We start from the raw sequence: 26,252 nt of genomic DNA, 5'->3' as shown, positions 1-26,252 counted from the left end.
CCCAAGTAACCGCCACCACTCAAGCGTCACAGTGATTGACGAACTTCGCCGCCGACAAACAAAGGAAGCAATAACACTACAATGTACATGACCTAACATAAGAGAAAAATATTTACTAGTTTTAATATTTAAGAACGAAGTTAATACTATCAGGGGTGATTAACAGGACATTAAAAAAAATTGTTTGGAATATAGGGATGGATGCATTATAAAACACTTTTTATAGTAATATATTATTTGTTAATAAGGAAATTAAAGATGTCTTTAGTAAATTTAACAGCGTAAATGTACCCACGCACTGGTTTCATGGCAGTCTTGACTATATAGACTTGACCAAAATATTGTGTAAACTGTCAGAACAAACATATGAGATGTATATTGTATCTAGTAAAAAAAAGTTTGGTTTCATTTGAATTCATTTCTTTGAGATCATAAGAAAAATTCCTAAAGGTTTAATCTGTACAATTTTCCTAGACAAGGAGTGGAATGGTCCTGTACACAATAAAAAATACATTTTAAGTTTACCTTATCTAAGGCATAAAAAATAAGCAGGTACCTATAGGTACAGATACTGATATCCTTACTATCTTCAGCCTCATTCCTCGATTATTATACGAAATCATTACCATTAACAATCATTCGTCACTATTTATGCCTATTTAGAAACAACACTTTTCAGAACGCTGAATTTTAAAAGATCTCTACTGGAAAAAATTTACAAATGAAATTTGAAACAAACAATTTATAGGGAAATGGTAAGTAATTCCTAAATTATGTTGGATCTTGCGTTCCACATTATGAGACAATAAACAGTTTACCTCTAATTTAATAGTAATAATATTATTAATTGCAATATATAGCAAGTATAAATGTAGAAATCATATTAAAAAAATACATACAAATTAAATAAAACTAACAAAAAAATTAGACAAATGTTCTTATTTTATTAATTTAATATCCTATAAAATAAAATAATTTAAAGAACGTTATTTCATTAAGTATATTATTTTATTTACAAAAATGCAGTAATGCTGTAAGAAAAATTTGGTTGAGCAGCATTTAATATAAACATTATTAACTCCACATATTTTTGAGCAAATGTAAACTCAGTGTTTACCCTGTAAACATTTTAGAAAATGCAACCAAGATTTGCTTAGGGACCAATTCCTAATTGGCAACGGGTCGCGTCGCTGCACAACTCATCTTATTCTTCTTCTTCTACCTTGTTCCGTTCCAGCAATTTGGAAAGGATTAGAAGAACGTTGGATTGTTGAAGCAAATTGACAGACGTGCTCCCATGTGAGAATTGTCCGTAAAGTTTGCGTTGTTTACCACAGCAGTAAATATAATTTTAAAAGATCTTATTTATATTTCACAATTCAACAAGCACTCGTATTTTTTTGTCTTTATGGAACTAGTAAATATTATTATTATTTTAACGCAAGCTAAGCAATTTTAAGGATGCTGCTTCATAGTACAAAATTATTTGTTTACATAATATTTTTATGTTCAAAATATTAACATATGGAAATGACTGATAAAGTTAAGACGCAAGATTAATTTTCTACTCGCAATAATACCTAATATAAAATATACACAAATTCATGCTAGTGATTGACAATATTATGGTGTGTATTAACTACTTCAGTCATTTCATATTACTCTGAAAACTAAATCCTAGTGACTATCTATTTAATACAAAAATGAGTCTTCTATGTTGATATTGTGTATGGAGGTGGTGAAGAATGAACCCTTGGCAAATTAGTAGAATTGGTGGTTTCGCTTGTAACTTCAACGGTAGCAGGGACGTCAATATCTTCAGTTTTTATCACATCTTCATATTTTGGTGGCGCATCCGCATAATTTTCTGAAATTACAATAAACTTTTTATGTGTTACATTACATGTTATGTATTCGTTAAGTGTTTTAAACGTTTGGTATTCCCTTCGTTTACAGTATAGGGTGCATATTACAACAAAGAGCGCATACTACTCATCCCAATTTAAGAGTATTTTCTTATACAGACATTTGTCGTCGAAGCACTCATTTTTGAGTTGAGGTTGTTAAAATTAAAAAAAATAAGCATTCTACATATCTTCTGAATAGATGAAGAGATTAGCACCATTTTTTTAAGATTTAGATAATGTAGAATTTATTTAAAAGATTATACAAAATATGTTCAGAATGAAATCTCTAGGTCTCAAAATATAACAAACTTATATTAGAAAATATTAATAATAGTAGTAATATAGGGCATATCACATGTAATAATATAAATAATATAAATTTATTATTATAGTTATATTTAGAAATGATTCGGGTTTGATGATGAGCTGAATTAAACTTATACTTATGTATAAATATGAAAAAAATAAATCAAAAACCTTAAAAATCTTATATAAAAAAAGGATGGTGAACCGTTACTGTTCCCTTTTATAGAATTTAAAAATATTTGTTAGGTGGTTGTTTATTTAATCCATAGGTAAAACTATTAAATATACCTATTTATTTTAAAAAATGATTAAGTAGCCGGTATCTGCCAAATCACAATTAAATAAAGTCTCTTCGGTCTAGAAAAAGAAACTTCAAGATTATATATGTTCATATAGATGCAAGTAAATCTATCCTTAATTCAAGTAGTATTTGATCAGTCTAAGTGTATTCAAGAAAGATTTCCAGATTTGTTAAATACATCATTGATCAGTAATCATATATATTTCTAAAAAACGTCGCATAAAAAATATTTCTTCAGGGTAAAACATTGAATCGCCATCTTCAGTATATCGACAAGGTAATTATACGTAGGCAAATAATAAATGACATTACAGGCATAACAAATAGAGTTTAAAATATACTTTAGGTACGACAAATTGAAAAAATCGGAGTGTACTCCTAATGATATTCAGTGTATAGCATGTCATATGATAAATATTCTGCAATCATTAGTTAAAAATGGTTTCCCTTGGCACTTTCTAAAGTATGTCAATCGCAACAAGTCAGATGGTTTAATAAAGAACTCAAATATGTTTTTTACTAAACATTCGGTATATGTGAATCTACTCTATTGATAAATAATTCACACAAAATCCATTAAAACGTCTAAAGAAAATACTTATCATAATTTCATCATTAACTCAATACACACAATAGACAATAAAATAAAAAATGCCTAGAAAATCATAAACTGTGACATTCAAAGAATTTAAATAAAAATAATAAAAACGTTATTGATCCTGAAGGTTTTGTAGAGTATTTTGCGATAGTGTAGCATAGTGTAACATTTTAATAACTTCTCTAGCATCTACTTACTGATCTGAGTAGTTCATGTTTTCAGGAAGTAGCTTTTGCCGATATATTAAATCATAAAATCACATAAACATCCCATCGTCTGCTACTTTTAAAAAGTAAATGAAACAATGTGTCTGTGTTAATAATAAATTTAGTAAATTTAAAAATATAAAACAGGGGGAACCCCACGGATCTGTCTTGGGGCCACTTCTGCTTATAGTATACGTAAATGATCTATTTTGCTGTCTCTTTCCATATAAATTAGTTATATTTACAGAGGATGCAAAATAAATTATTAATACTACTAAAAAACTCGTCTTAAATAGAAATTCACAATTTAATTGTATCAACAAATAATAAAATAGTACAAAGTAAATGCGTTAAATTCCTGGGTATTCACATTGATGATACAGTGAAGTGGACTTAACACAGCACTGATACGAAATAAATTGTCCAGCTGCCTTTATCTATTAAGACAGCTTAAAAGTATGCTGCACATAAGTACCCTGTTATCTGAATAATAACCGCTGATTCATTCCCAAATCAGTTATAATGTAATCTGATGAGAGACTATAAAAAACTTTAGGATGCAAAAACAAGCTATAAGAGTTTTTGCTAATTAAAGTAATTGAGAACATTGTAAATCGTTATTCAAACATTTTAAATTATGACCATGTTTGTATATTTTTCTCTTACAGAAAATGATAAAACAAAAATAGCATTCAAACTGCTGCCGAGAGGCATCAGTAAGTAAGTATCAATATCAGTATTAAAGTTGGCAAATCTGATTTTTTATAGTGCCATTTTTCAAATCAAACAAAAAATCTAGTGATGTAAATATGTATAACAATTTGGTTCTTTGAAAACAGCTACATTTACATTCATTTAGAGGACTTTAAAATCGTATCTTACTGAACACCGTTTTTATACTGTAGGAGAATTTGCGAGGACTGTTAGAGCTAAATGATTATATTTTTGTATTGAAATCTCTGTAATTAATATAATTAGCTTTGTGGCGTTATTACTAAGTAATTTTCATGAATGTTTAATATTATTATTCTTGTTTTGATCTCTGTGTTGCTTTGAATCATATTCTAATTTTTGACTTACTACTATTATTTATGTAAACTATGTAGCCAATATATCTCTCTACCATTGGATAATGTTTAATGTGAAATTCTGAAACAGATATTTCAGAATTTATCACTTTGTGCTTTTTAATTTTATTGCCTTGTTCATAACCAGTAAATTGGCAGAGCCAATAAAAAAAATTAGAAGCTCGTGAAAAAAAGATTGATGAATTATCTGCTAAATTAGACGTGTACCAGTTTCAACAATCGTCTCTCTGCAAACCTGCTAACGAACTCCATGCCGGAAACAAACAGAAAATCATTTATGAGTCCCTAAAACGATTCAACACACAATACTTTAACTAAAGCGATGGAAATGTATTCAACTGAAGATACTGATATAGTTGAAAAGTGATAAAAATTTCCATCGGTTGTGTTCCATATTATATTCCTATCACTCGACTGGGTTCACAATCTAGAAATATTAAAACCAAAGTGCAATTAGGAAATCCCGAAATTATAAAGCAAATTCTTCGCAACAAAAAAAAATTAACTGTATTTACAAGGAAGTTACAATTTATGATGATCAAACTCCAACTCTCACTAAACCTTGGCTTTTTGACAATTTAGTGCATATTCTAGACTATTACTTAGAGATCAGATTGAGTAGACGAGATGATTATGTCTGCATTTATATGTGTAACCATTTGTTTAACAATTTTTCTATCTCTAAACTAGACATCAATATTGTCGCCATGTCTACCAAGTCACCATTGTCACCTGTGATTGAAACTTTTTATTTACTTCACCTTTCATTTAGGATGTATATGTAGACCTCCTTAATTGAATACTGATGCAAACAAACAACTGTTCGATACCATCGCGTATCAGTCAAGCGTTATTGAAAACATAATTATCTTGATAAAAGATAAATTAGTCTGTTGCTGTCATCGATGTTACTCACAGTTCTACATAATATGACTTTTTTGAACTCCTGTATGTTTCAAATTTATCTCAACTAACTGACATAAAACACACCACAGAAATGAGACAACCCCCAAATCCAAAAGCCAAAGGCTTGTGCGGAAGGGGGCTACACTTGAAAAAACGCGGACAAACACCCCAACACACTGTTTCGATCAAATCAAAATCCTCCTACGCTGGATCTTCTTACACTTGATTAATCTCTTAAATAAAAAATTGTTTATGAATTGGCAATTGAGATCACTCTGTTATCACTGCTAATCTCCAGATTCTTTATTGCTCCAAATTTGATAATAAAACTTTTTTAAAACAAAAGAATTAAGTACACGTGAGTTGTTTATCCGATTATAGAACATAACTGGACTATTTTCTTGTGATTATGTTAACTATGCTTGGTCCCTTTTTGTTATGCTGTTAGTAATTATGTCAGCTTTAACAAGATTGTATTCAAAGCTCGTAGCAGTCATTTAAAACCTTGGCTATGATTTACTTAGTCAAGCTCGCTATATAGAGAGAGAGAGAGAGAGTGTAGGGGCAAAAGTATAAGAGATCTGGACAGCACGAAGACTATGAAGCGCACTGGAAATCTAATCGCCTTCAATTCAACATTGTCTAAAGCTAAAGCTCTTTATTCATATCTACGTCAAAAATTTCTATGCAACTCATTTGTAGCAGTATATGGAATATTTGTAATTCCCATTCAGCCGGTTCGAATCAGTTTACTGAATACTTTAGTAAAGCCTGATTGGCATCTGCCAACTTACAATGGATTTAGAAACCCCATTTCTCTAAGTGATATCTTTTGTATTGAAGATGTAATTAAGTTATTAAAAGATCTAAAAAAAGTTTCTGCACACGGAAATTACGACACCTCTCAAAAAATTGTAAAAAATTCTGCCGTTGTGGTCATACTGCTGGTGTTGATGATGACCCAGGTCTCTGGTAGGCTGTCCCGAGCCTGCTTTAGGTCATCCATCCAAGTTCCAGCCTGCGTCCGTGATGCATACTTCGGCCGATCGAAATCCATCGGCCAAGACACCCGGCTAGGCGGTCCCCTGATCAGGATATAAATTATAGTGTGGTTTACGGATGGAGAAGTTGAGCTGAGGCCCAAATAATACAGAAGCTACAACCTGGGAGCTTCCCCGGATATTCTAAGCAGAAATTTTGTTATAAGTGCATGTTTTATGGAGGATTTGTGGAGGGGTTACACATAAGTTTATCTACGTATTATGAAATTCAAAACAAAGATCAAGTGCAGCAATCGACCAGCAGATTAAAGTCTGCTACTCGATGGGGTTAGTTTAATAAATCAGAATTGCTTTGGGACTCTCTGGATAATTGACCCACATGGCCATAAGATAAAATTATAAGCTTTGCTCCTCGAAAATAATGCAATATAATAGTTACATTAAAAAAATAATTAAAGAAACCATTGTGCCAAAAGGATTAATCAAAGGTTGTTTTATGAAAGTATGTTTGCCTAAGCACTAATGTTGCATTGGCAAAATCAAATTAAAAAATTGTAATTGCACGTATCTAAATCAGCTCCAAATATGTTCCAAAAAGAAACGTCCTTTCTCTTTAATCTTAAGTTAGGATACTGATAGCTTGTTGAATATTTCCATTTTGCTCTAACAGCTACTTGTTGCTCTCAAACAAAGCCTTCTTGAATTTCCGAGGACGTTTTGTTTCTCGGACGGATGGTTATGAAATTCGGTGTTCAGAATACCTATCCATAATTATAGTTCTTGGTAACCAATGTGCCCCAAGATTCGACTCAGTTTCTTTCTTAAGAAATTTGGTTTGTTGAAGGGCAATAAAGTTGATGTGCTCTTAGATCTTTAGAATTAGATCCCTGTGTAATTCCTTACGTTATTTCTCAGCTTTCGTTATCGGATTGTTTTTTGCCTTCTTATACGCCTATTAGGTTCTCCACATCAGTTATAAACACTGTTGTGCCCAAGATAACGCATGTTTTTTTCTATTCAGGTTCGATTTTAGTAATAAATATGCTGCCTGAAACCTTACATAGCGGAAACATAAACACATGGTTTTCTCTTTTCTCCTTTTATTTTTCTTCAGTTTCCTTAAACATAGAAATGGAAATTAAATACTAATATAAATATTGAACAAGCCTTCTGTAGGAAATCTGAGTTCAAGGAGGAAATAGAAGTAACATTTGGCAGTAACCTTATACACAGTTACAAGAATGAGACCTTTTAGGAAAATACTTCAAACACCTCAAGCAAGATTAGAGCAACCTTTCTCAAAACGAATTCGGAGGACGATGCAGCCCAAGGCCCGTTATGCATGTATACATTGGACAAACAGAGAGCCACGTTTGAGCAAGATAAAAGCAGCCTAATGTGTCACCTAAGAAATAACAATGGAAATAAATCAGCAATTGCGAAGCACAAGGTCCTCAATAGACTTATATAATAATACAGTTCTAGTAAAGGAGATACAGTTTTCACCAAGATTCCCAAGATAAGCAATATAAATCTAGAAAAACCAAAATAACCTCATTGAGACGATAAGTTTTCTCAAAAAAGATTAGAGTGCAAAATCTTCAGTTTCTGATGAAAATATTACGTCTCTTGAAAAATTAATAAATCTAAACCAACATCGTGCTACTACCACCAATTTAGAGAAACGTTTGCGTAGGTACACATCTGAAGAAGTCTCGAACTTAAGTACTTTTTTTGTTTTAGTGCTGCTAATTTCTCTTTTGTAAGGCTTAATATTTAAATATACTTGTAGCTGCTGTTTTAATACATGAATTGGTACAGATAAAATGTGATTACAATAATGAAATTATATTGGCAGTATTTAGTAGACTTACGTGAGTAAGGAGGAGGTGCTGCTGGAAATATACCAGATTCATTGTTTCGTTCCGACTGGAAAGCAGAATTCACATACACGTCAGAAAATGAATCTTCTGAGTTCCTCTCAGTTTGTCTCCTTGCAAGTCTGTCTGAAACAAATTGTTCTAAATGTATAATAAATCAATTAATATTTCAATAAATTTAGAAAATAATTAACTTGGATGAGATATCTCTATATTTTGACCCAAGTCTATGGATAGTGCTATTTCAGTAGTAAATTGATATATTTGAATTTAGTACAACCTTCGTTATTATTTTTTTTTCTATCGAAGACAGTACAGGTTTAAACCAATTTTAAATAAGTATCTTTCTGATTGTTAAATGTGAAATAGTAAATCAGTACTAATGGAACTTTATGAAAACAAAATCTCTATCGACATATTTATAATGTAAGTACTAATTATTTGTAATTATTATAAATACAAATTGGTATGTTTGTCATTCCATTTTGAGTTCGCTTTAAATCTTATTAAAAATTGTCTAATTGTAAATCTTAATCTATTTGTCTGTAAAACTATTTGCTAAATATCGTCGTAGGTAGTTTATTTTCTGTGCTACCAAAAATGTCAATAAAGGATTGTAGCATTGTAATGATAATCTGTGTATGATTATTTTGTGTACTTTCCTGCCCGTAGATCAGCCCCAAATAAAAGGGTTATTGAGTATCAAAAAATGTATACTCATACTGTTTACCCAATTTCCTTACAAGATTGATATAAAACTTATTTTCTCTTCTCATACATGCGAAAGTAAGAATTTTCTCATGTTTTAAATTATGTAAAAGTGACATTTTCTTCTCTTTTAAACCAAAAATGTTCCTTAACTGGAACAATTAAATACATTTTCATAAAACATTTAACAAAAATTAATCGGCAGTTATTCTAGCGACACAAACTTCTATATTAATCACTTTTTAGTCCAGACAAGATATAATTTGTTCTTACAATGATTTATTAGTCAGTAAATATTTGCTCTTTCTGTCGTCATCCTAACGTCAATTTAGTATATGATATTGATGACTTTTATACCATTTACTAAATACAGAAGAAAAAAATATATGAATTAGACTTGTGGTGAACTTAAGGAGTTTCATAATTTAATATCCTTATTTGTTTGCTGACTGTTAACAAAATATATATTCTTTAATTTCCTGGAAACAAAAGATATAACGAGCGTTCAAATAAAAACGTGGTCAAGTTGGTTCTGAAAATTTGGACGTAGGGCGTAGCGTATAGCAAATGAACTTAAACGTCATCTGTCAAAGCGCTATATCGCCGCTATCAATTTGAATATTTTCGTTTTAAAAAGCGTTTAAAATGGTGTTTTCTCAAGAACAAAAAGTGTTTATCATAGAGTCCTACTTTAGAAATGGACGCAAGATTGATGGAATATGGAAGTATTCTATTGAGGAATGTTTCATAGAATTTCAAAATCAATTTCCCGGCGTTGTTGAGTACAAAATTTTTCAAAGTGCAGTTCAGCGTTGTGTTAATGTTTTTCGTGAAACGGGCAGTGTAACAAGAAAAGAAGGAAGCGGCCGACCTAAAAAGCGGACTGAAGAATTAAAAGAAAATGTCCAACAAATAATGGAAAATGCGCCAAGAACTTCTGTACGTGTTTTATCACAAATGGTGGGAGTATCAGTCGGTACCTGCCACACAGTGTTAAAAAAAGATTTGCGTTTGTTCTCCTATCGTTTAACTTGTCAGCAAGAACTTCATGAAGTTGATTTTCCGCGACGGGCTGTATTTTGTGAATGGTTTTTAAACAACTACGGTGAACTTCATAATATCACCTTTTTTTCTGATGAAGCCTGGTTTCATTTAAGTGGTTACGTAAACTCACAGAATATGAGAATGTGGTCTTCTGAAAAACCAGATAACTTTTTTGTCGAGGGCCCTCTACACGCTCAAAAAATTGGAGTTTGGTGTGCTCTCAATCGAAGGAGGATTTATGGACCTATTTTTTTTAATGGTACTCTTACTGCGCAAAGGTATAGAGAAGAAATTATCGCTCCTTTTGTTAACCAGCTGGAAGAAAACGAAATTACAAACTTTTACTTTCAACAAGATGGCGCAAGGGCACATACGGCAGGCGAGACGATGAATATGTTGAGGGAAGTTTTCCAAAATCGACTAATAAGTCTCAATGCTGAACATGAATTTCCACCGAGGTCATGTGATATTACGCCGTGTGATTTCTTTTTGTGGCCTTACCTTAAAAACACTATTTTTGAACTGCCTATTCCTGATTTAAACCATCTGCAGGCTCGACTTATAGACAAGATTCGTGAAATTAACAATACCCCGAGCATCTTAGAAAATGTCTTTAATTCTTTGAGGAACAGGTGTGAAAAGTGCTTGGAACAAGGAGGGGGACACTTTCAGCAGCTGCTTTAATTTATTGTTATAACAAGGAGGGGGACACTTTCCGCAGCTCCTTTAATTGTTTGTTATTGTTATCACGATTATTCTTTAAAATAAAGTTATATAGTCATTAACGTTATTGAAACTGACAGCTGCTATACAGCTCGTTGAGAAATGAGGTTAAGTTGGTCGCTATAAGCTACTCCCTACGTCCAACGTGTCAGAGCCAACTTCGACCACGTTTTTATTTGAACGCTCGTTATTAGTAAAATTAATAGTATAGAAATACAGAACTAGATTTCATATGGATACCTGGAAATACACTTCAATAACGACACGAGTGCTACACTAACATTACTAGGTATTTAAAATATGTTTAAGAATTCTGTTCTGAAGTAGATAAACGTCGCTTTGATATACGGTGTATTGTTTTATTAGACGACTATCTATAAAACTATTATACCTATCTTACCATGTTTTCGACAAGAATTATTTACCATTCTGTGCACTAATCCACAAAATGTTACTATAAACGCAATGACCAGCACGCACAGAAACAATGCATCTAGAAACATCATAAATAAATCACAGAAGGCACTTTTTATACAGTTAATAACAAAAACATGATTCTTACATTGTTTTCCGTATTTAATAATTAATAACGATAATTTCCTTTAATCATCTGATTAGATAAATTTTTATGACGTGACATCTTCTGTCTGATAAAATTCATTGGTGGATTACATTATTCCAGTTTATTAAAAACGCTATTTTCTCGATGAACCTATTATAAGTATAAATAAAATGCATAACGTGGTCCGCGCTTAGTGAATTTCTATAGTAATTACAATTGTAAAATAACACAGTTTTAGTTTGTCGATTCATCTTTAGACAGTAAACTATATTTAAGAGGCATATTACACCTTGTACTCGTATTTATTATCTTGCTAGTACACTCCACAATATGCAACTTACATTACAATTGTCATTTACAGAGTCGTAATATTACTGATATATTTTATTTATATAATTAGAATGGTACCGTAAACAAATACTCGCAAACACCTTAAACATATACTTGCAAGCAGTGGCAGAACTATCGTACGGAAAGAGGGAACAATGAGGGGTGCAGGCTATTAGAGGCCCAGAGACCTTCTCCTAACTCCACTCAACACTAAAAACTTAATACTTTTAATTGGTGTATTATACAAAAACAAAATAAAAACTTTTCAAGGTCAAAAATTTAGAGGGATCGAAATTGTAAATAAAAAATTTTCAAAGTCAAAAGTTTAGAGGGATCGAAATTGTAAATAAAAAATTTCGTTGGCGCTAAAGCTCCATGTAGTGTTCGAGTAGTTTTAGAAAATTGTATCTTTTATACAGGGTAATTCATTAATGGCGAAACTTGGATCTAGAAATACTAGAGAATAAAATTTGACGATTGAGCCAAACACACCATAAACAGTGTTGACGATTTAATTTAATTCTTGCAGATTTAAAATTGTCAGTTTTACGATTTTCAGCATAACAAATAGTAATTTCGGACTAATTTTGGCATAGCTCATAGGAAGCACTAGTTGCACTTTATAGCTTAGGTAAATCAAGGAAACCATTTTTCCCTGTATTAGGTACTATTATTTTCTGTCATAAGGGCCAGCTGTCTGTTTGTCGGTTAAATCTATATTATGTCACTTACTTATGTAGAAAAATATAACAAAAAGATGTATATTTTAATGACACAGATTTATTAGGAGGTGAAAAAATAAGTTTTTTGACTAATTCATGTTAGTGCGAATACGAATATAGTTCTGCAAAAGTAGTGTTCGTGCGAAATTTTATTCATAAGTATTACAGAAAAATTCTAAAAAATTTTTTCTTGGTTGTCGTTGCCATTTTACTTCGCGTTTTTACTAATTTTTAAAATTTGTATATTGTTGTTAGTTATATAAAGTCTTCCAGACCTGCAAACAATTTAAAAACATATTATTTGTTATTAATTAGATTAACACTTTTATTTATTTTTTTTGTTATGTATGTTATTTAAAACGGTAAAAATAATTATTTTAAAACATAAGTTAGTTTTATTTACAGTTAGTAACATATAAATAATATAAAAAATTAATTTCCTTTTTTTAAGCTTTAGAAGGTTTTTTTATTGTTCTGCGCCTCGTCCGCACTAATATCAAAAAAACATGATGACTCTAAAATCACACTTCGCTAAGCCGTTCAAAACCAATATGTTTCATTAAATTATGTTCCATAGAGAATTAGAAAATACCAAATAAAAAAACTATAACATTCAAGGAAAATACTCATCAAAGATTGCCCCCTGAGTTGATGTGTTCTTTTCTGAGAACCTTGGCCTCTTCGAATAAACACTTAGCTTCTTTGAAACATTACTCTTCAATATACGAGGGTGGTCTGAAGAGTTTCCGACCTCAACAAGAAGATGGCAGCACTCGTAAATAAAAGCTAGTGAATTTCGTTGTTCATCTGTTGACAGTTACTCACCAAAGTTTCAGCCATTTTGGACGCGCAGTTGTTATGTAACAGTCGTTTGAATGAGTTGATGTGAGTGTTTTTATGAAAATGGACAAAATCGAGTATCGAGCTGTCATTAAATATTTGTTTTTGAAAGGCAATACGCCTTCTCAAATCAAAGATGAGTTGGATTCTGTGTATAGGGACTCTGCACCATCATTTACCACAGTGAAATTTTGGGCAGCTGAATTTAAACGTGGCCGTAAGAGCTTGGGAGACGATGAACGTTCGGGACGAAAACATCGCCAAAGTTCACCAAATGGTGCTAGACGACTGCCGAATTAAAGTGAAAGAGATAGCAGAGGTTATGAACATGTCAAAAGAACGTGTTTGTCACATATTAAATCAACATTTAAACATGAGAAAGCTGTCCGCGCGTTGGGTGCAGCGTTTGCTCACGTTAGAGAAAAAACGTGTTCGAATTAACATTTCCAACGCTCTGTTGGCGCAGTTTAGGCGCAATAAATCCGAGTTTTGGCGCCGATTAATTACTGTAGATGAAACTTGGATACACCATTATACGCCCGAAATAAAAATACAGTCCAAACAGTGGACTGCAAAGGGAGAACCGGCTCCAAAAAAAACAAAAACTGTTTTTTCGGCTGGGAAAGTGATAGCGACTGTTTTTTGGGATAGTCATGGAGTTATTTTAATCGATTATCTTCAAAAAGGAAAAATCATTACAGGAGCATACTACGCATCATTACTTGACAAGCTGAAGGCAGAACTTGCGGAAAAACGGCCACATTTGCAGAAAAAGAAAATCCTGTTTCACCAAGACAACGCACCGTCTCACACCTCAGCGGTTACCATGGCGAAAATCCACGAATTACGGTTTGAACTGCTTGACCATCCGTCTTACTCACCAGATCTAGCCCCAAGCGAGTTTTTTTGTTCCCTCATCTAAAAATTGCGCTCGGAGGACAGAGATTTTCGTCAAATGAAGAGGCAATCACCTTCGTGAACAATTATTTTGCAGAGAAAAACGCCGAGTACTATTTGGACGGGTTACAGAGATGGGAGCATCGCTGGGAGAAGTGTGTAGAGTTACAAGATGTTGAAAAATAAAAATTCTGAAAAAATGACTTGTATCTTTGTTAGGTCGGAAACTTTTCAGACCACCCTCGTAGCAACGACTGTAAAGATGTAAAGACAGAAAAACCTCATATGTAGTACATTTTAGGGTTATCTCTAGTGAAAATTGTGTTAAGTATATTGAACTAAAGTCCTATATTTTGTGTCTAAATTAAGATTAAGTTAATTCAATAAATTATTATTAGGTTTTAACCTAATATAACTCTATTCCTGCGATCAGTTTCTGTTTTGTAAAAGTTAAATTTATTATAAATATGTTATGTGTATTTCACGCATTTTTTTTTGTAGAGTAGTAAACATTGTCCCTTTATAATATATCTATACATTTTTTACGTGGCTGGAATATCTTATAAAATACATTTTTACAATACATAACACTTTTAGATTATAACTAAAATATTAATTATAAATTATATCAATTAAATATGTAATATCTGTCACTGAAATTAATTGGGTTGTCTAATATACACAAATTTAAATACAGTATCTACTAAACATTCTTTTACATCATTTTAGCTGAAATACCCAATGAAAGAATTTTCTCATATGTATATTTGGAATTGTTTCTTAAAAAAACAGTGTTATAATGATAATTTTATTTTATTTTATCAATTTTATGTACCTTTCAAAAACACATCTAGAAAGTAATTCAGTAATAATGTCATATTAATTTTAAGGAAAGAAAAACATGAGTAGAATACGAATACGCGATTAAAAATATTTTAAAGTGCATATTTACGCTGAAAAAAAAAAAAATTCAAATATTTATTTAACCCCCTTTTCGGATCACTCCTGACTGCTGGCCCACAAAGGTAAATCTTGACCTACCGCATTGTTTGGTCATTAACCTAGCGTTGAACGCATCTTTAATCCATTGTGAACGACAATGAATAAACAACAAAGCTTTTTACCTAGACACATGTATGAATCAGGTAGTTTTTTTACATTTTAAATATTATTTTAAGTATTATTTATTTGTTAATAAGAACAAATTTATAACGATAACGATATAATCATTGTTTTCGAATATGAGGTTAGTTTTTTTTTTATTTTAGAATTTAGTATTTTTAATATTGTTGACGTTTTCACTATGTTTTATAATTGAATATGATTTTTTAGTATTATGTCAATTAATTATTCACTTTGTAGTTATTAGTAGTACCTTATTATGTGACATTGCTTTTCAAAGTGTAGTATGGTACCTACCTATTTAAAATGACAGTACGACTAAAAAAAGTACTCACTCATCCGTGCATAGCACTTTGTTAATAAACTGAGAATTCGCTGCACTTTGATTTTGAACGTTCGAACGCTCTGTGGTGCGCCGGCGCGTTCCCAGTCAATAACTGTGATGCAAAATAGGGCGCCCAATTAAAAGGTTGAGTATCTAAAATTTTCTTTTCAATTTTCTGTCTATTAGGTCTTCCGAATACGTGGTTAAAATTAACGACATTTATGACTGAATCACACTGTATTCTACAAAAGCGTTATGATCAGCTGTCTCTGTATTATTGCGTTACGACGAAAATTAGAAGATTCCTAAAACAACAAAGTCTATTGAAATCAATAATATTCAAAGGTAAGAGGGTAATATAACAATATTTGGCAGTATGAAAGACAAAAATTAACCAGACACTAAATTTATGAGATATTCATTATTTTATGTAAGATACTTCTTCTTTACAAATTTCAAGCTACATTTTCTTCGATTTAAATGCATTACCCTGGTCTTATTTTTACACCCTTTATTAATTTTAACTTTTATTAAGATATTTCAAGTTATTTTATATTTATTCCAATTTTAGAGATTGGAAATTGCTTAAAAAGAATCGTTATCATCCACTAATAAATCTATTTTTATAATTTATCTCTGGCACATTGAATACCATTTTAAATCTAATCTTAGAGCCCAACATGTATGAAGGTATACACAGGAGAGTAAATTTGTGCATAACTAGTAAAGAACACCATATTAAACATAATACGTAATGTTTTTATCGCGAATATGACAATATAGCTTACTAATTTATGAGTCTGAATTTATTTTATATTTCAGCGAACTAATGGTATTAAAGTAATGGTAAATTAATATAACTTTTTTATGTTACTTTATCTATAAGAAAGAAATATACTGTCAATTGTTTATTAACAACTGACGTTTTATAGTTTTCAACTTTTAATAAGGTTAAAAGTATTTCAACCAAAATAACACAAAAATACTTTTCACAAGAGTAATACTAAATCGTATGTACCTATTAAATTTTATATGAACAGTTCATGTTAATTTCAAAAACAATTTTATTTAATTACTTTTGTTTTAGGCTTCCGTGACTGTCGTTAATGGTTGAATGAGTTCCGAACTGGTTGCCACGTCGTCGATTTACAACTCTTGACCTTTCGAGAGACATATAGCTCGCTTCTTTAGAAGTTACTCTGAAACTGGAGATCTACTGATCTTGTCACTATTTATATTTGATGTGGTCATTGATCCATGACGTTCCGGTGGACAACCTCGTACGCATTGTTGACGTTGACCGTAGCGGATTTCCTGGATCACATCAATGGGACACATCCAGATACTCAGTGTACCATGGAAGTAGAGAAAAATGCCGCCCCTCCTTTCTTGGATTTTTTCGTAGAGAGGAAACCAGATAGCACTTTAGGACATCGAGTGTATAGGAAGCCAACTCACACAGACAGGTATCTGAATGCGGAGTCCCACCACCACCCGGCCCAGAAACAGGGAATCATGAATACCTTGGATCATCGAGCGCGGATCATCAGCGAACCAAGATACTTGGCCGACGAACTACAACACCTACGCACGACGAGAAATATCGAACGAGCTATCAGGAGGAGGCATACGCCCATGGAGAAACCGAAATACTTAGCGACGACGTATCTACCTTACTTGAAAAGTTGTACAGATAAAATCGGGTGTCTCTTGAAGAAGAGGAATATCAACACAATATTTAGCACTGTAAAGAAGGTGGCGGCAGCGTTTCCAAAGACCTGTAACAACGACCAGCTCCAGGGCCCTGGTGTGTACAGTATTCCTTGCTCTTACGGAAAGGTCTATATAGGACAAACAGGAAGACACATCAACACGAGGTTAAAGTAAACAAAAGTCACCTCAAAAATAACAACTGGGAAAAATGGCAGTAGCGGAGCATAGGGCAGACACGGGACACACAGTGAATCTGAGTGAAGCCAACATGAAGGTGAAAGAGAAGATTTTGGCTCCGACTATACAGAGAAGCATTTACATTTAATTTTACAAAAATCCGAACAAGTTCAACAGGGACGTTGGCGTGGATCTGCCATGTATATGAAAGATAGTCACCCGTGAAAGCAACCAACTGGAACGTCAACAAGGCGTATGAGATCACCCACCGGAACGTCATGGATCAGTGACCACATCAAATATAAATAGTGACAAGTTCAGTAGATCTCCAGTTTCAGCGGTATGTCTCGCGAAACGTCAAGAGTTGTAAATCGACGAGTGGCAACCACTCCATTGAGATGTAATAGATAGTGTACCAATCCTGTATTGTTGGTTGCCTATGCTCGACAGTCACGTGGTTTGTAATTATCTATGAAAGCTCTGAATCCACCTCGGAAACGAAACATTTCAAGACGACATATGTTACGAAATACTTAGGAAAGACCTATACAGGGTGTTTCACAAAAATTACTGTCTGTCAAAACTAATTCTCCACAAACTTGTTTCCAAGGCAACTGAGCGCTTGTTTCCAAAGCATGCTATGTATAATGTAGAAAATAAATTAAAATGATTTCGTGTTCATCACATGCAAGCAATGTTATTTTAGCGTTTTTCTCGAAAACGGTTAGATTTATCGAAACAAATAAAGTATACCTTTTTGATGTCAAAAGGTTAGGAGAACAAAAATATTCAGTCAAAAGTCGCATAAAGTGTAGCACAAAAAAGTTGGAACCATTCAAATCAAAATAAATGCTCGTATGTGGCGCCCTCTACAAAATGCGAAAAAACGGTGGGCAAATTTATAATCCTCATCCCGAAAAAACCCCATATACGAAATTTCGTCAAAATATTATGAGTGTGGCAAAAAGTATTGCAAAAAAAAACTGCAAATAAAATTTAACAAACACGTTAATAATCAGTTTTGGAAAAAAATGTTATAGAAAGAGGTAGCATTTATTTTCGGTCTAGAATTATCCCCTGAATTTTTTGCTCATCAATTCCGGACACCCTGTATATTTATTGTCACTGAATATATGTTGCTCATCATATTAAGCTTTAATTTGAAAATATATTAAAGTCAAATCTTTCTACAATTAACAAACAACAAATATCTATGTAAATCTATGGAACAATACCATAAGTAAGTACTCATTTTTAGATAATATTTTTAGACAGTGTGCTATCTCTAAAATAATGTAATAAATTGTGAGTAATTTTTTGTTAGAAAAATATATCACTTACTTCAGTATGACAGAGGTACAATGTATGTACTTGTTCGTTCCAAGCAAGTTACATATTAATTAGTGTAACGTTAACGAAATTCCACTTAAAATATAACACAACCAAATTTTATCTTCAAGCATGTTTTAACATGTACTACAAATTATCATTTTAGCAGGAAAATAATTCGGCATACAATAAATGACATTGTCCTTAATCTTTATTGTAAACACAGTTGTTTATCTTAATCGGTTCTTTGTATAGACTAAATCACAATAATTTCGTTAAAATCGCATGTCTGAGTAAAACTAATTGTTAAAATTATTGTTCTCTATGAGAAGGTCGGTTCTTCGTAAATACGTTTTCATTAATACTAAACTAAACTATAACGGGCTCAAACAATATTGACGCTTGTAAAACCAAATCAAGAAAATCACATCGATGACATTTCCATGAGTAATCGTTTCATGAACACACCTGTAAATCACGATAAGTAATCAAGGGATGGCGTAATCGAAGGCTATTTTTTCTCATTGTATTATTGTATCTTTACAAAGTTGAGAAAAATCAAAGTTGTAAATCTCAACAAACAAAGAAGTGAGAAAAATGTGCATACAGAAAAACTCATCAAAAATGGTCATCGACATGTTACCGATGAATTAGCATTAATTCATCGATTCTGTCGGGTGAATGTAGCCAATTAATAATAGCAAATTATAGCAAACGAGGCATATCTAATGAATTGAGCTCCACTCCATGTTTGCAGTTAAGACATTACGAATAGCTTGAATCATTCGACATCATGCTGATGAGAAACAAATAAGTTGGAAACCGGTATATGTCTGGTGGTTTCGACTCACTCTCTGCTGTTTTCCAGATTTAAAAATTGTTTCGTCTAATGGTCGTCTCTGTGAAATAGGTCTGTCTTCTATCAGCTTTGTCATTTGGAACTCTAAACATTGAGCAGCAGAGTAGCATTCATAGATGTAGCGTTGTTACATCTCACCTATCACTCACTTCATGTCTAAGACTCCAAAAATAGCTCGATAATTCGTCGGCTGTTCCATCTGTGACATACCGATGAAAACTAGTTCGAGACTTGTATATGGTGGTTTAACTGGTAACCTTAACTGTTTACATCCTATTTCACAATTTTTATTTATTTTACAATTCAATGCTTATCAAAATATTATTCCACAGAATAATTGTTCCTGTCTCTCTGTTTGGCATGAAGTAGCAGTGATATATAGGGTATAGATGCAGCTATTTTATTACATCTCACTTATATTGAAGACATCAAAAATAGTCAGGTCATTCAACGGTTGTCCCTTGACAACATAGAGCATACAGGTGAGTAACAAGTCCGAAACCAGTAGGAGGAATCGATTGATGAGAGGTGATCCTAGCTGTTTACCACTTATCACTGGTATAATTACACAGGCCGACAAAATTTCAAAAAAAAAAAAATTCCAGAGATCAGACACTACGCTTCCGAAGGCATTTGGCGCGCTGAATCCGAATCTGGCCTCAGAATTGATCCCTCACCCTAGGTTTCCGAGATATTCTAACCTAAAAGTGCAAAAAACACGTACTTTTGCTATATTCAAGGTTATGTAACTTGGCGAAAAAAATTTTTTTCTCAAAACTGAAAACATCATTGGAAACGACTATCTTTCCCCTTCAAAACGCATTTTTTTATTTGGAAAAAGCTCTATTTTTCGCGGAGATATCGTCAATTTAAGATGACCAGTATGGCTATATTATTACATCATGGCTAACCCCATAACACTGAGCGCTGCTAGCCCTAATTGTTAGGAACGTTAACCCCAAGCCCTATAACCCCACAACACTAAGCGGAGCGAGCCCTCATCGTCAGGAAGGTTAACTTCAAGCCCTATAACCCAATAACACTAAGCGCTGCGAGCCCTAATCGTCAGGAAGGTTAACCCCAAGCCCTATATGTCTGGAAGGTTAATCCCAAGCCCTATAACCCCACAACACTAAGCGCTGTGAGCCCTAATCGTCAGGAAGGTTAACTTCAAGCCCTATTACCCAATAACACTAAGCGCTGCGAGCCCTCTAAGGCTCGTAGCGCTTAGTGATATTGTGTTATAGCCATGGTTTAATAAGGAAGCTATACTGATCATCTTTAATCGACGATATCTCCGCGAAAAATAAAGCTTTTTACAAATAAAAAAATGCGTTTTGAAGGGGAAAGATAGTAGTTTCCAATGATATTTTCAGTTTTGAGAAAAAAAATTTTTTCGCCAAGTTACATAACCTTGAAAATAGCAAAAATACGTGTTTTTTGCACTTTTGGGTTAGAATATCTCGGAAACCTAGGGTGATGGATCAATTCTGAGGCCAGATTCGGATTCAGCGCGCCAAATGCCTTCGGAAACGTAGTGTCTGATCTCTGGAACTTTTTCCTTGTTGGCCTGTGTTATTATTAGTCCTCAGAGGAGTTTCCCGCAATATAGTTAGTTTAATAATCGAATTAATTCGTTAGCTTAATGCATACGTGGTAAAGAACGACACTGAACGAGTTTGTCTGGCCTCTGGACAAAATTCACTGATTGAATTGTACATCAAAAGAAGTTTACTCTAAAAATTATTAATAATATGTACTTACGAGCTTATGGAATTTACTTAAAATTCACCGTTAGAACTTAGCAAACCGCTACATTGACATTTTTGTGACGGGTAAACAAAATTTTACTAAAAAAAATTCAGTCGTTAACAACTTTCATAACGTTACGTTAAGAACATTATTGAAGTTAACGTAATATATTTTTGTAGTTAAATAACGTTCACGTATGTCAAAAAGTATTAATGGGATTCTCAAATACGGGATTTTAAATCTTTCTATTATACCGAACAAATCCATGATTGATGTATCGGGTCTCCTAAAATTCAATCAAGATTTGAATTTTGCACCATTTGTGTTGCCTGACAACTGACAGTTCAGGTTATTGAAAATGGAGCACTACTCGACAGAAAAACGCGTTTTCATTGTTTTGCAGGTTTGGCAGCTACAGTTTGCAATTTTCTTACAAAATATGGTCGGAATAGTGATTTAACTTCAACAACTGTGAAGTGATTAACTGAAAAATTCAGGGAGGCTAGATCAATTAGTGATCTTAAACACTCTGGCCGTCCTTCAACAAGTAATTCAAGTTACTGAAAGTCCAGGAACATCAATTCCGTACTGCGGTCAAGAATTGGACATTCGAGAAGCTCTCTATAGCGTATTCTTACGAAAGATTGGAATCTTTATTATTACAAAATTTGGTTGATTCATTAACTAAAGTCTACTGACCACGCAGAGCGAAGAAAGTTCGTTGAATGACTTATGGAACAAGTGGATGCTGATTTTTCGAAAAAAATCGTCTTCAGCGATGAGGCTCATTTTCATCTTGATTAGTCAACAAAATTGTTACATTTAGGGTTCAGAAAATCCACGAATGACTGACTGTTGAGAAACAAATTTGGTGGATACGAAATTTCACGTAATTAGCTCGAAGTAGTCGAAAGATATTAAAGAAAATGTTATTTAATTTTTCAACTTCAACACCCTGTATCTCACCAAGGAACCACTTTACACAAAAATTTTATATGAAGTATCCCTACTAAGAGTTCTATTTGCTGGCGAGGTTTGTAACCTTATTTTTGTTGCACCTTGTATATGCGATATTACAGAACACAGGACTACGTTAAAAAAGTATTTGTACTAAAAGCTTACTCAAATGCAAGAATTGTTCCGTTTTCAATTTGCGCAGTTGTAACGAGACTGGAGCTCATTAAATATCGTGTGTACCTATCTAGGCGTAGGTGTAGAATCAAAACAAATTAATCAAAACATACTCGTACTGAAAACACACTATATCTGCTGGAGAAAAAGCAGTAGTACTAATTGTAAGGCTTTGCCATACAGAAGAGTAGCATTTTATTTCCCAAATTAAACATTTTAAGTAAAACATAACAGTCGTAGTAGATAAGTTGGATGTCACAACTTACCTGCTATCATCCTCTCTCGATCATAAGATTGCTTAATTTTTTGAAGTAATCCACAAAACGACACAATAAAAATGAAGATAAGAGCACAAAGAAGCAGCAGTTCAAAACCCATTCTAAAAATCAACACTATTTTTTATCCCACTAATATAAATATACCTAGTTTACCTACATTATGGTGAATGCTTGAATCCTTCATAATTAGAAAGAGATATTGATTTTTTAATCCTTAGATTAGATAAATTGATGTGACGTACCGATGTTGCCCTGATAATAGTATTACTTATTGGTGATGCTTAAATATGTGACCAAATGTTTTCACATTTCAAGTGAATATAACCTGGAACAAAGAAATTTTTAGATCTGTGTAAATTAATAAAATAAATAATAGTTGCTCTTACAATTTAGAATCATATGTTTATAAAATGAGAAAACAACAATACGTCTGAGAATTATAACATACTAAATTTAGATAGAAGATAAGTATGTTTAGGTATGGAATTAATTAGGTATTTGTTAATACTGAATTTCAGTAAAAAATAATCCAATAAAAGTGTACCTTTGATTATATTTTCATTTTTACTTAACTTTAACCTATTTTTACTATTTCAATAAAGTAGGGATGAAGGATCTATTATATTTTGCTGTCCAAAATTCAAAAGCGAATGATAATTTCATCATATACTAACACTCATTTGAACTTTTGGTGTAATTTCATGTATTTGATGTAATTTATAATAATAATATTATTTATAAGCATTAGTTTAAAGACGTGCTTAACGCCAATATTGCCATAGTCTATTTACAACTATTATCTACCAAGCAGAAGGTACATATTGGTTAAGTTCACCCTGTACTATAATAATAAACTTATAGTAAGCAGTTGCATTCTGAACACCTCATGCAAGATGCATAAAACACAGCATGTGACAAAGACAACGTACGTTACACTTTAAAAAGGTTTTCCTGATCAATCATCCACAATTTCAAGATTATGTGTACTGAATTGCAACCAGCCTTTGTATTTATCATTATCACTCGAATCACTAGACGTACTTCATTGTACTCTTTTCAATAATGGGAGAACCTATCATTTACAAATTGGAATAATCTGTAGATAAATGATGTTCATTTCAATTATTATTTTGTATAAATTACATTTTGTCCTTTTCGTTTATAATTAATTAACAATTCTAAATTAGTAGTTAATGTACCTACATTGACATATTTTTGTTAATGTTATTAGTAACTTATCTACCAGCGTTTTAGATACCTATTAATTATTTAAGACAGAGGTATTTATGATATTAGTCATTATCAACATCATCATGATTATTACGCTGAAACTTCTATTAAATTATGTATAGAATAATATATTTTTTTCTTATGTTTCGAAGGAAACAACATTTTATGAACAAAATTCTTATAATGTTACAATGTATTCTATTTTGCGCTTATACGTCTATTTTAGAAGTATGCGTTGAGTTAGAGTTAGAGTTTTTTTTAATTTTTGGCAAGGTATTTTGAACACAATAGGTCATGAAATTGAAGTTAAAACAAAAATTGCGTTTGCCAAGATCGATCTCATAGACTAACCTATTATAGAGAGAGAGAGAGGGAGAGAGTTGATTTTAAATTTCAAATATGATTGACGCATATTCTCAGCAAAAATGTATGAATTGTTAATCATAATGACACTTGGTCTTAAAATCTATTTACGCAAAATGAGATTATATATTTTTTTATTATTCATAATAATATAGTCATTTTCACAATTACGAGTAATATATAGCTACTTCTTTTTATGGAATAAAATTATTGGCTAATTTAATGATTTTAAAATTTGGAAAACTATAAGTTGACTTTAAAAATATCGAGACTTCTTCAAAACATAATTTGCATTTCAGAAATAAAAAATAAATGCTTTTTCCAATGGCATGCAATAATTACCATGAAAATCGTAATCAAAGTATCTCATATCTACAATCGTTAATGTTAATTTTTTTCACTTCAAATGCCATTTTAGTCGTCGTTTGTTCATACAAAATTTCATTTTAGTATCTTCATATATTAAGATATAGAACTGTTTAACTAAAAACTTATACATCATATATTTCAATAACAAGTACTATTGGAAGTACATGTTCTTAAATTGAGATAAATTTCCTTTTTAATTCTTGGCATTCCTAAATTTTGGAAATGTCCTTAAAATGAGACAAACACTTTTTAATACACAATAGGAATTATTATTTTAATAAAACTTACCTTAACTATTTACATCTTGGTACTACTTGATATATTATGGGTATTCCCATCAACTTGCTTTTCTTGGCCTTTAAATTAATCCATCCTACACTATTCCCTGGCTTTGAGTAAACGCCGTTGCTAGTTTAAATGCAACTGTGGTACTACTAAACTCTATTAAAGATAAAATTATCTATTATTTCCACAGGTAAAATATTTTACAGTCATGTTTATTTAATGATAATAAGAACGAATATTTTTCACATTTATTTAGCTACTTAAAACGTATATTTACAATAAGAATTTATGCTTACATCTTTAGACAATGGGTTTCTCTAAAACGAACATTTTTATCGAGTTCACGTTTCGTCTTTGTTAACACCTAAGCTAAAGTCGCTGTTTTTTTACTACGTATTTTTGTCAGTTTACATTTCGTAGTGCTTTGTTTAAACAGACTTAATTTCATAAAAAACAGATATGTATGTTTAACAAGATAATCGTAAGTACAGCCACCAAATGAAGTTTACACTTCTTTTTTGGTAATAGCTTCCCTATTTTGTTTTGTAATATTGCACTTTTATTACTATGAACATGCAGTACGGGGTCATCTGATATATTCTAACCGTAGAAATGTCTAGAGTTATTATCTTTTTTAAGAAAAAAAAAATAGTAAACAGAAAAGTTTTTTTTTTTCAAAAAATAAAAACACTTATAATTTTTAGTCAATAAGCCTGTCATTACATTCTATTAGATTGTTTTTTTTTACATTAAAAATACTGCTCGAAGTCCTACCCAAAAAATATTATAATTATAGGTTTGTTCTAGCTTCTACAAGGTAATTCAGAACTTATCCGAAACAATTTTTTTTTATGTACAATGTACTCTTACAAATATAATTTTGTAAAATAGAAATAAAAAATTATCAGTTCAGAAATTATTTAAAAATACACTTCTGCACGACACTGGAAACTGGTCCACTGTAAAACCTGACCTTGCACAAGTCATGGCAGTCGTAGACCGGCACAACAGCAAAGTGTAATAAAAATTGAACGGACAAACAATTGAAAGAATTTCTTTTCTAAAGAAAGAAATAAATACAATTATTTACCTATTTTATATCAGCAAATTCAACTGCTTTTGGCGCTATTGTTTTTATTAATTAATAAAATTAATTTGTGGCTTGAATTAATAAAATAATTTGACATACCTGATGTTACANATTCAACTGCTTTTGCCGCTATTATTATTATTAATTAATAAAATTAATTTGTGGTTTGAATTAATAAAATAATTTGACATACCTGATGTTACAACAACT

The 26,252-nt window shown here is 32.0% G+C and overlaps 1 protein-coding gene across 2 annotated transcripts; it reads right to left on the bottom strand.

Moving 5' to 3' along the window:
* Nucleotides 1-1,207: 1,207 nt before the first annotated feature.
* Nucleotides 1,208-25,103, bottom strand: LOC108911485. 2 transcript variants are annotated; one of them, XM_018716430.2, is made up of 5 exons: nt 24,956-25,103; nt 22,863-23,030; nt 22,694-22,806; nt 8,188-8,319; nt 1,208-1,867 (listed from the first exon to the last, which is right to left on the bottom strand). In XM_018716430.2, exons 3-5 carry the CDS (start codon nt 22,803-22,805, stop codon nt 1,713-1,715), a joined length of 399 nt encoding a protein of 132 aa, XP_018571946.1. In that variant the 5' UTR covers nt 22,806; nt 22,863-23,030; nt 24,956-25,103; the 3' UTR covers nt 1,208-1,712. The 2 variants fall into 2 exon arrangements, with proteins under 2 accessions (XP_018571946.1, XP_018571947.1); XM_018716431.1 differs by lacking the exons at nt 22,694-22,806; nt 22,863-23,030; nt 24,956-25,103 and adding an exon at nt 11,069-11,237.
* Nucleotides 25,104-26,252: the final 1,149 nt, after the last annotated feature.

This window comes from Anoplophora glabripennis, unplaced genomic scaffold (genome assembly GCF_000390285.2).
Source record: "Anoplophora glabripennis isolate ALB-LARVAE unplaced genomic scaffold, Agla_2.0 scaffold693, whole genome shotgun sequence".
NCBI classification, from domain to species: domain Eukaryota; kingdom Metazoa; phylum Arthropoda; class Insecta; order Coleoptera; family Cerambycidae; genus Anoplophora; species Anoplophora glabripennis.
This window is presented reverse-complemented; position numbering and strand designations above follow the sequence as displayed.

What these genes read in the sequence shown, in the direction of transcription:
- LOC108911485 (XM_018716430.2), bottom strand. Translation starts at nt 22,805, where the DNA reads ATGGGTTTTGAACTGCTGCTTCTTTGTGCTCTTATCTTCATTTTTATT. An exon ending in TCGAGAGAGGATGATAGCAG is followed by an intron (nt 8,320 to 22,693) that starts GTAAGTTGTGAC and finishes AATTTGTTTCAG; the next exon opens with ACAGACTTGCAAGGAGACAA. An exon ending in AGCACCTCCTCCTTACTCAC is followed by an intron (nt 1,868 to 8,187) that starts GTAAGTCTACTA and finishes TTGTAATTTCAG; the next exon opens with AAAATTATGCGGATGCGCCA.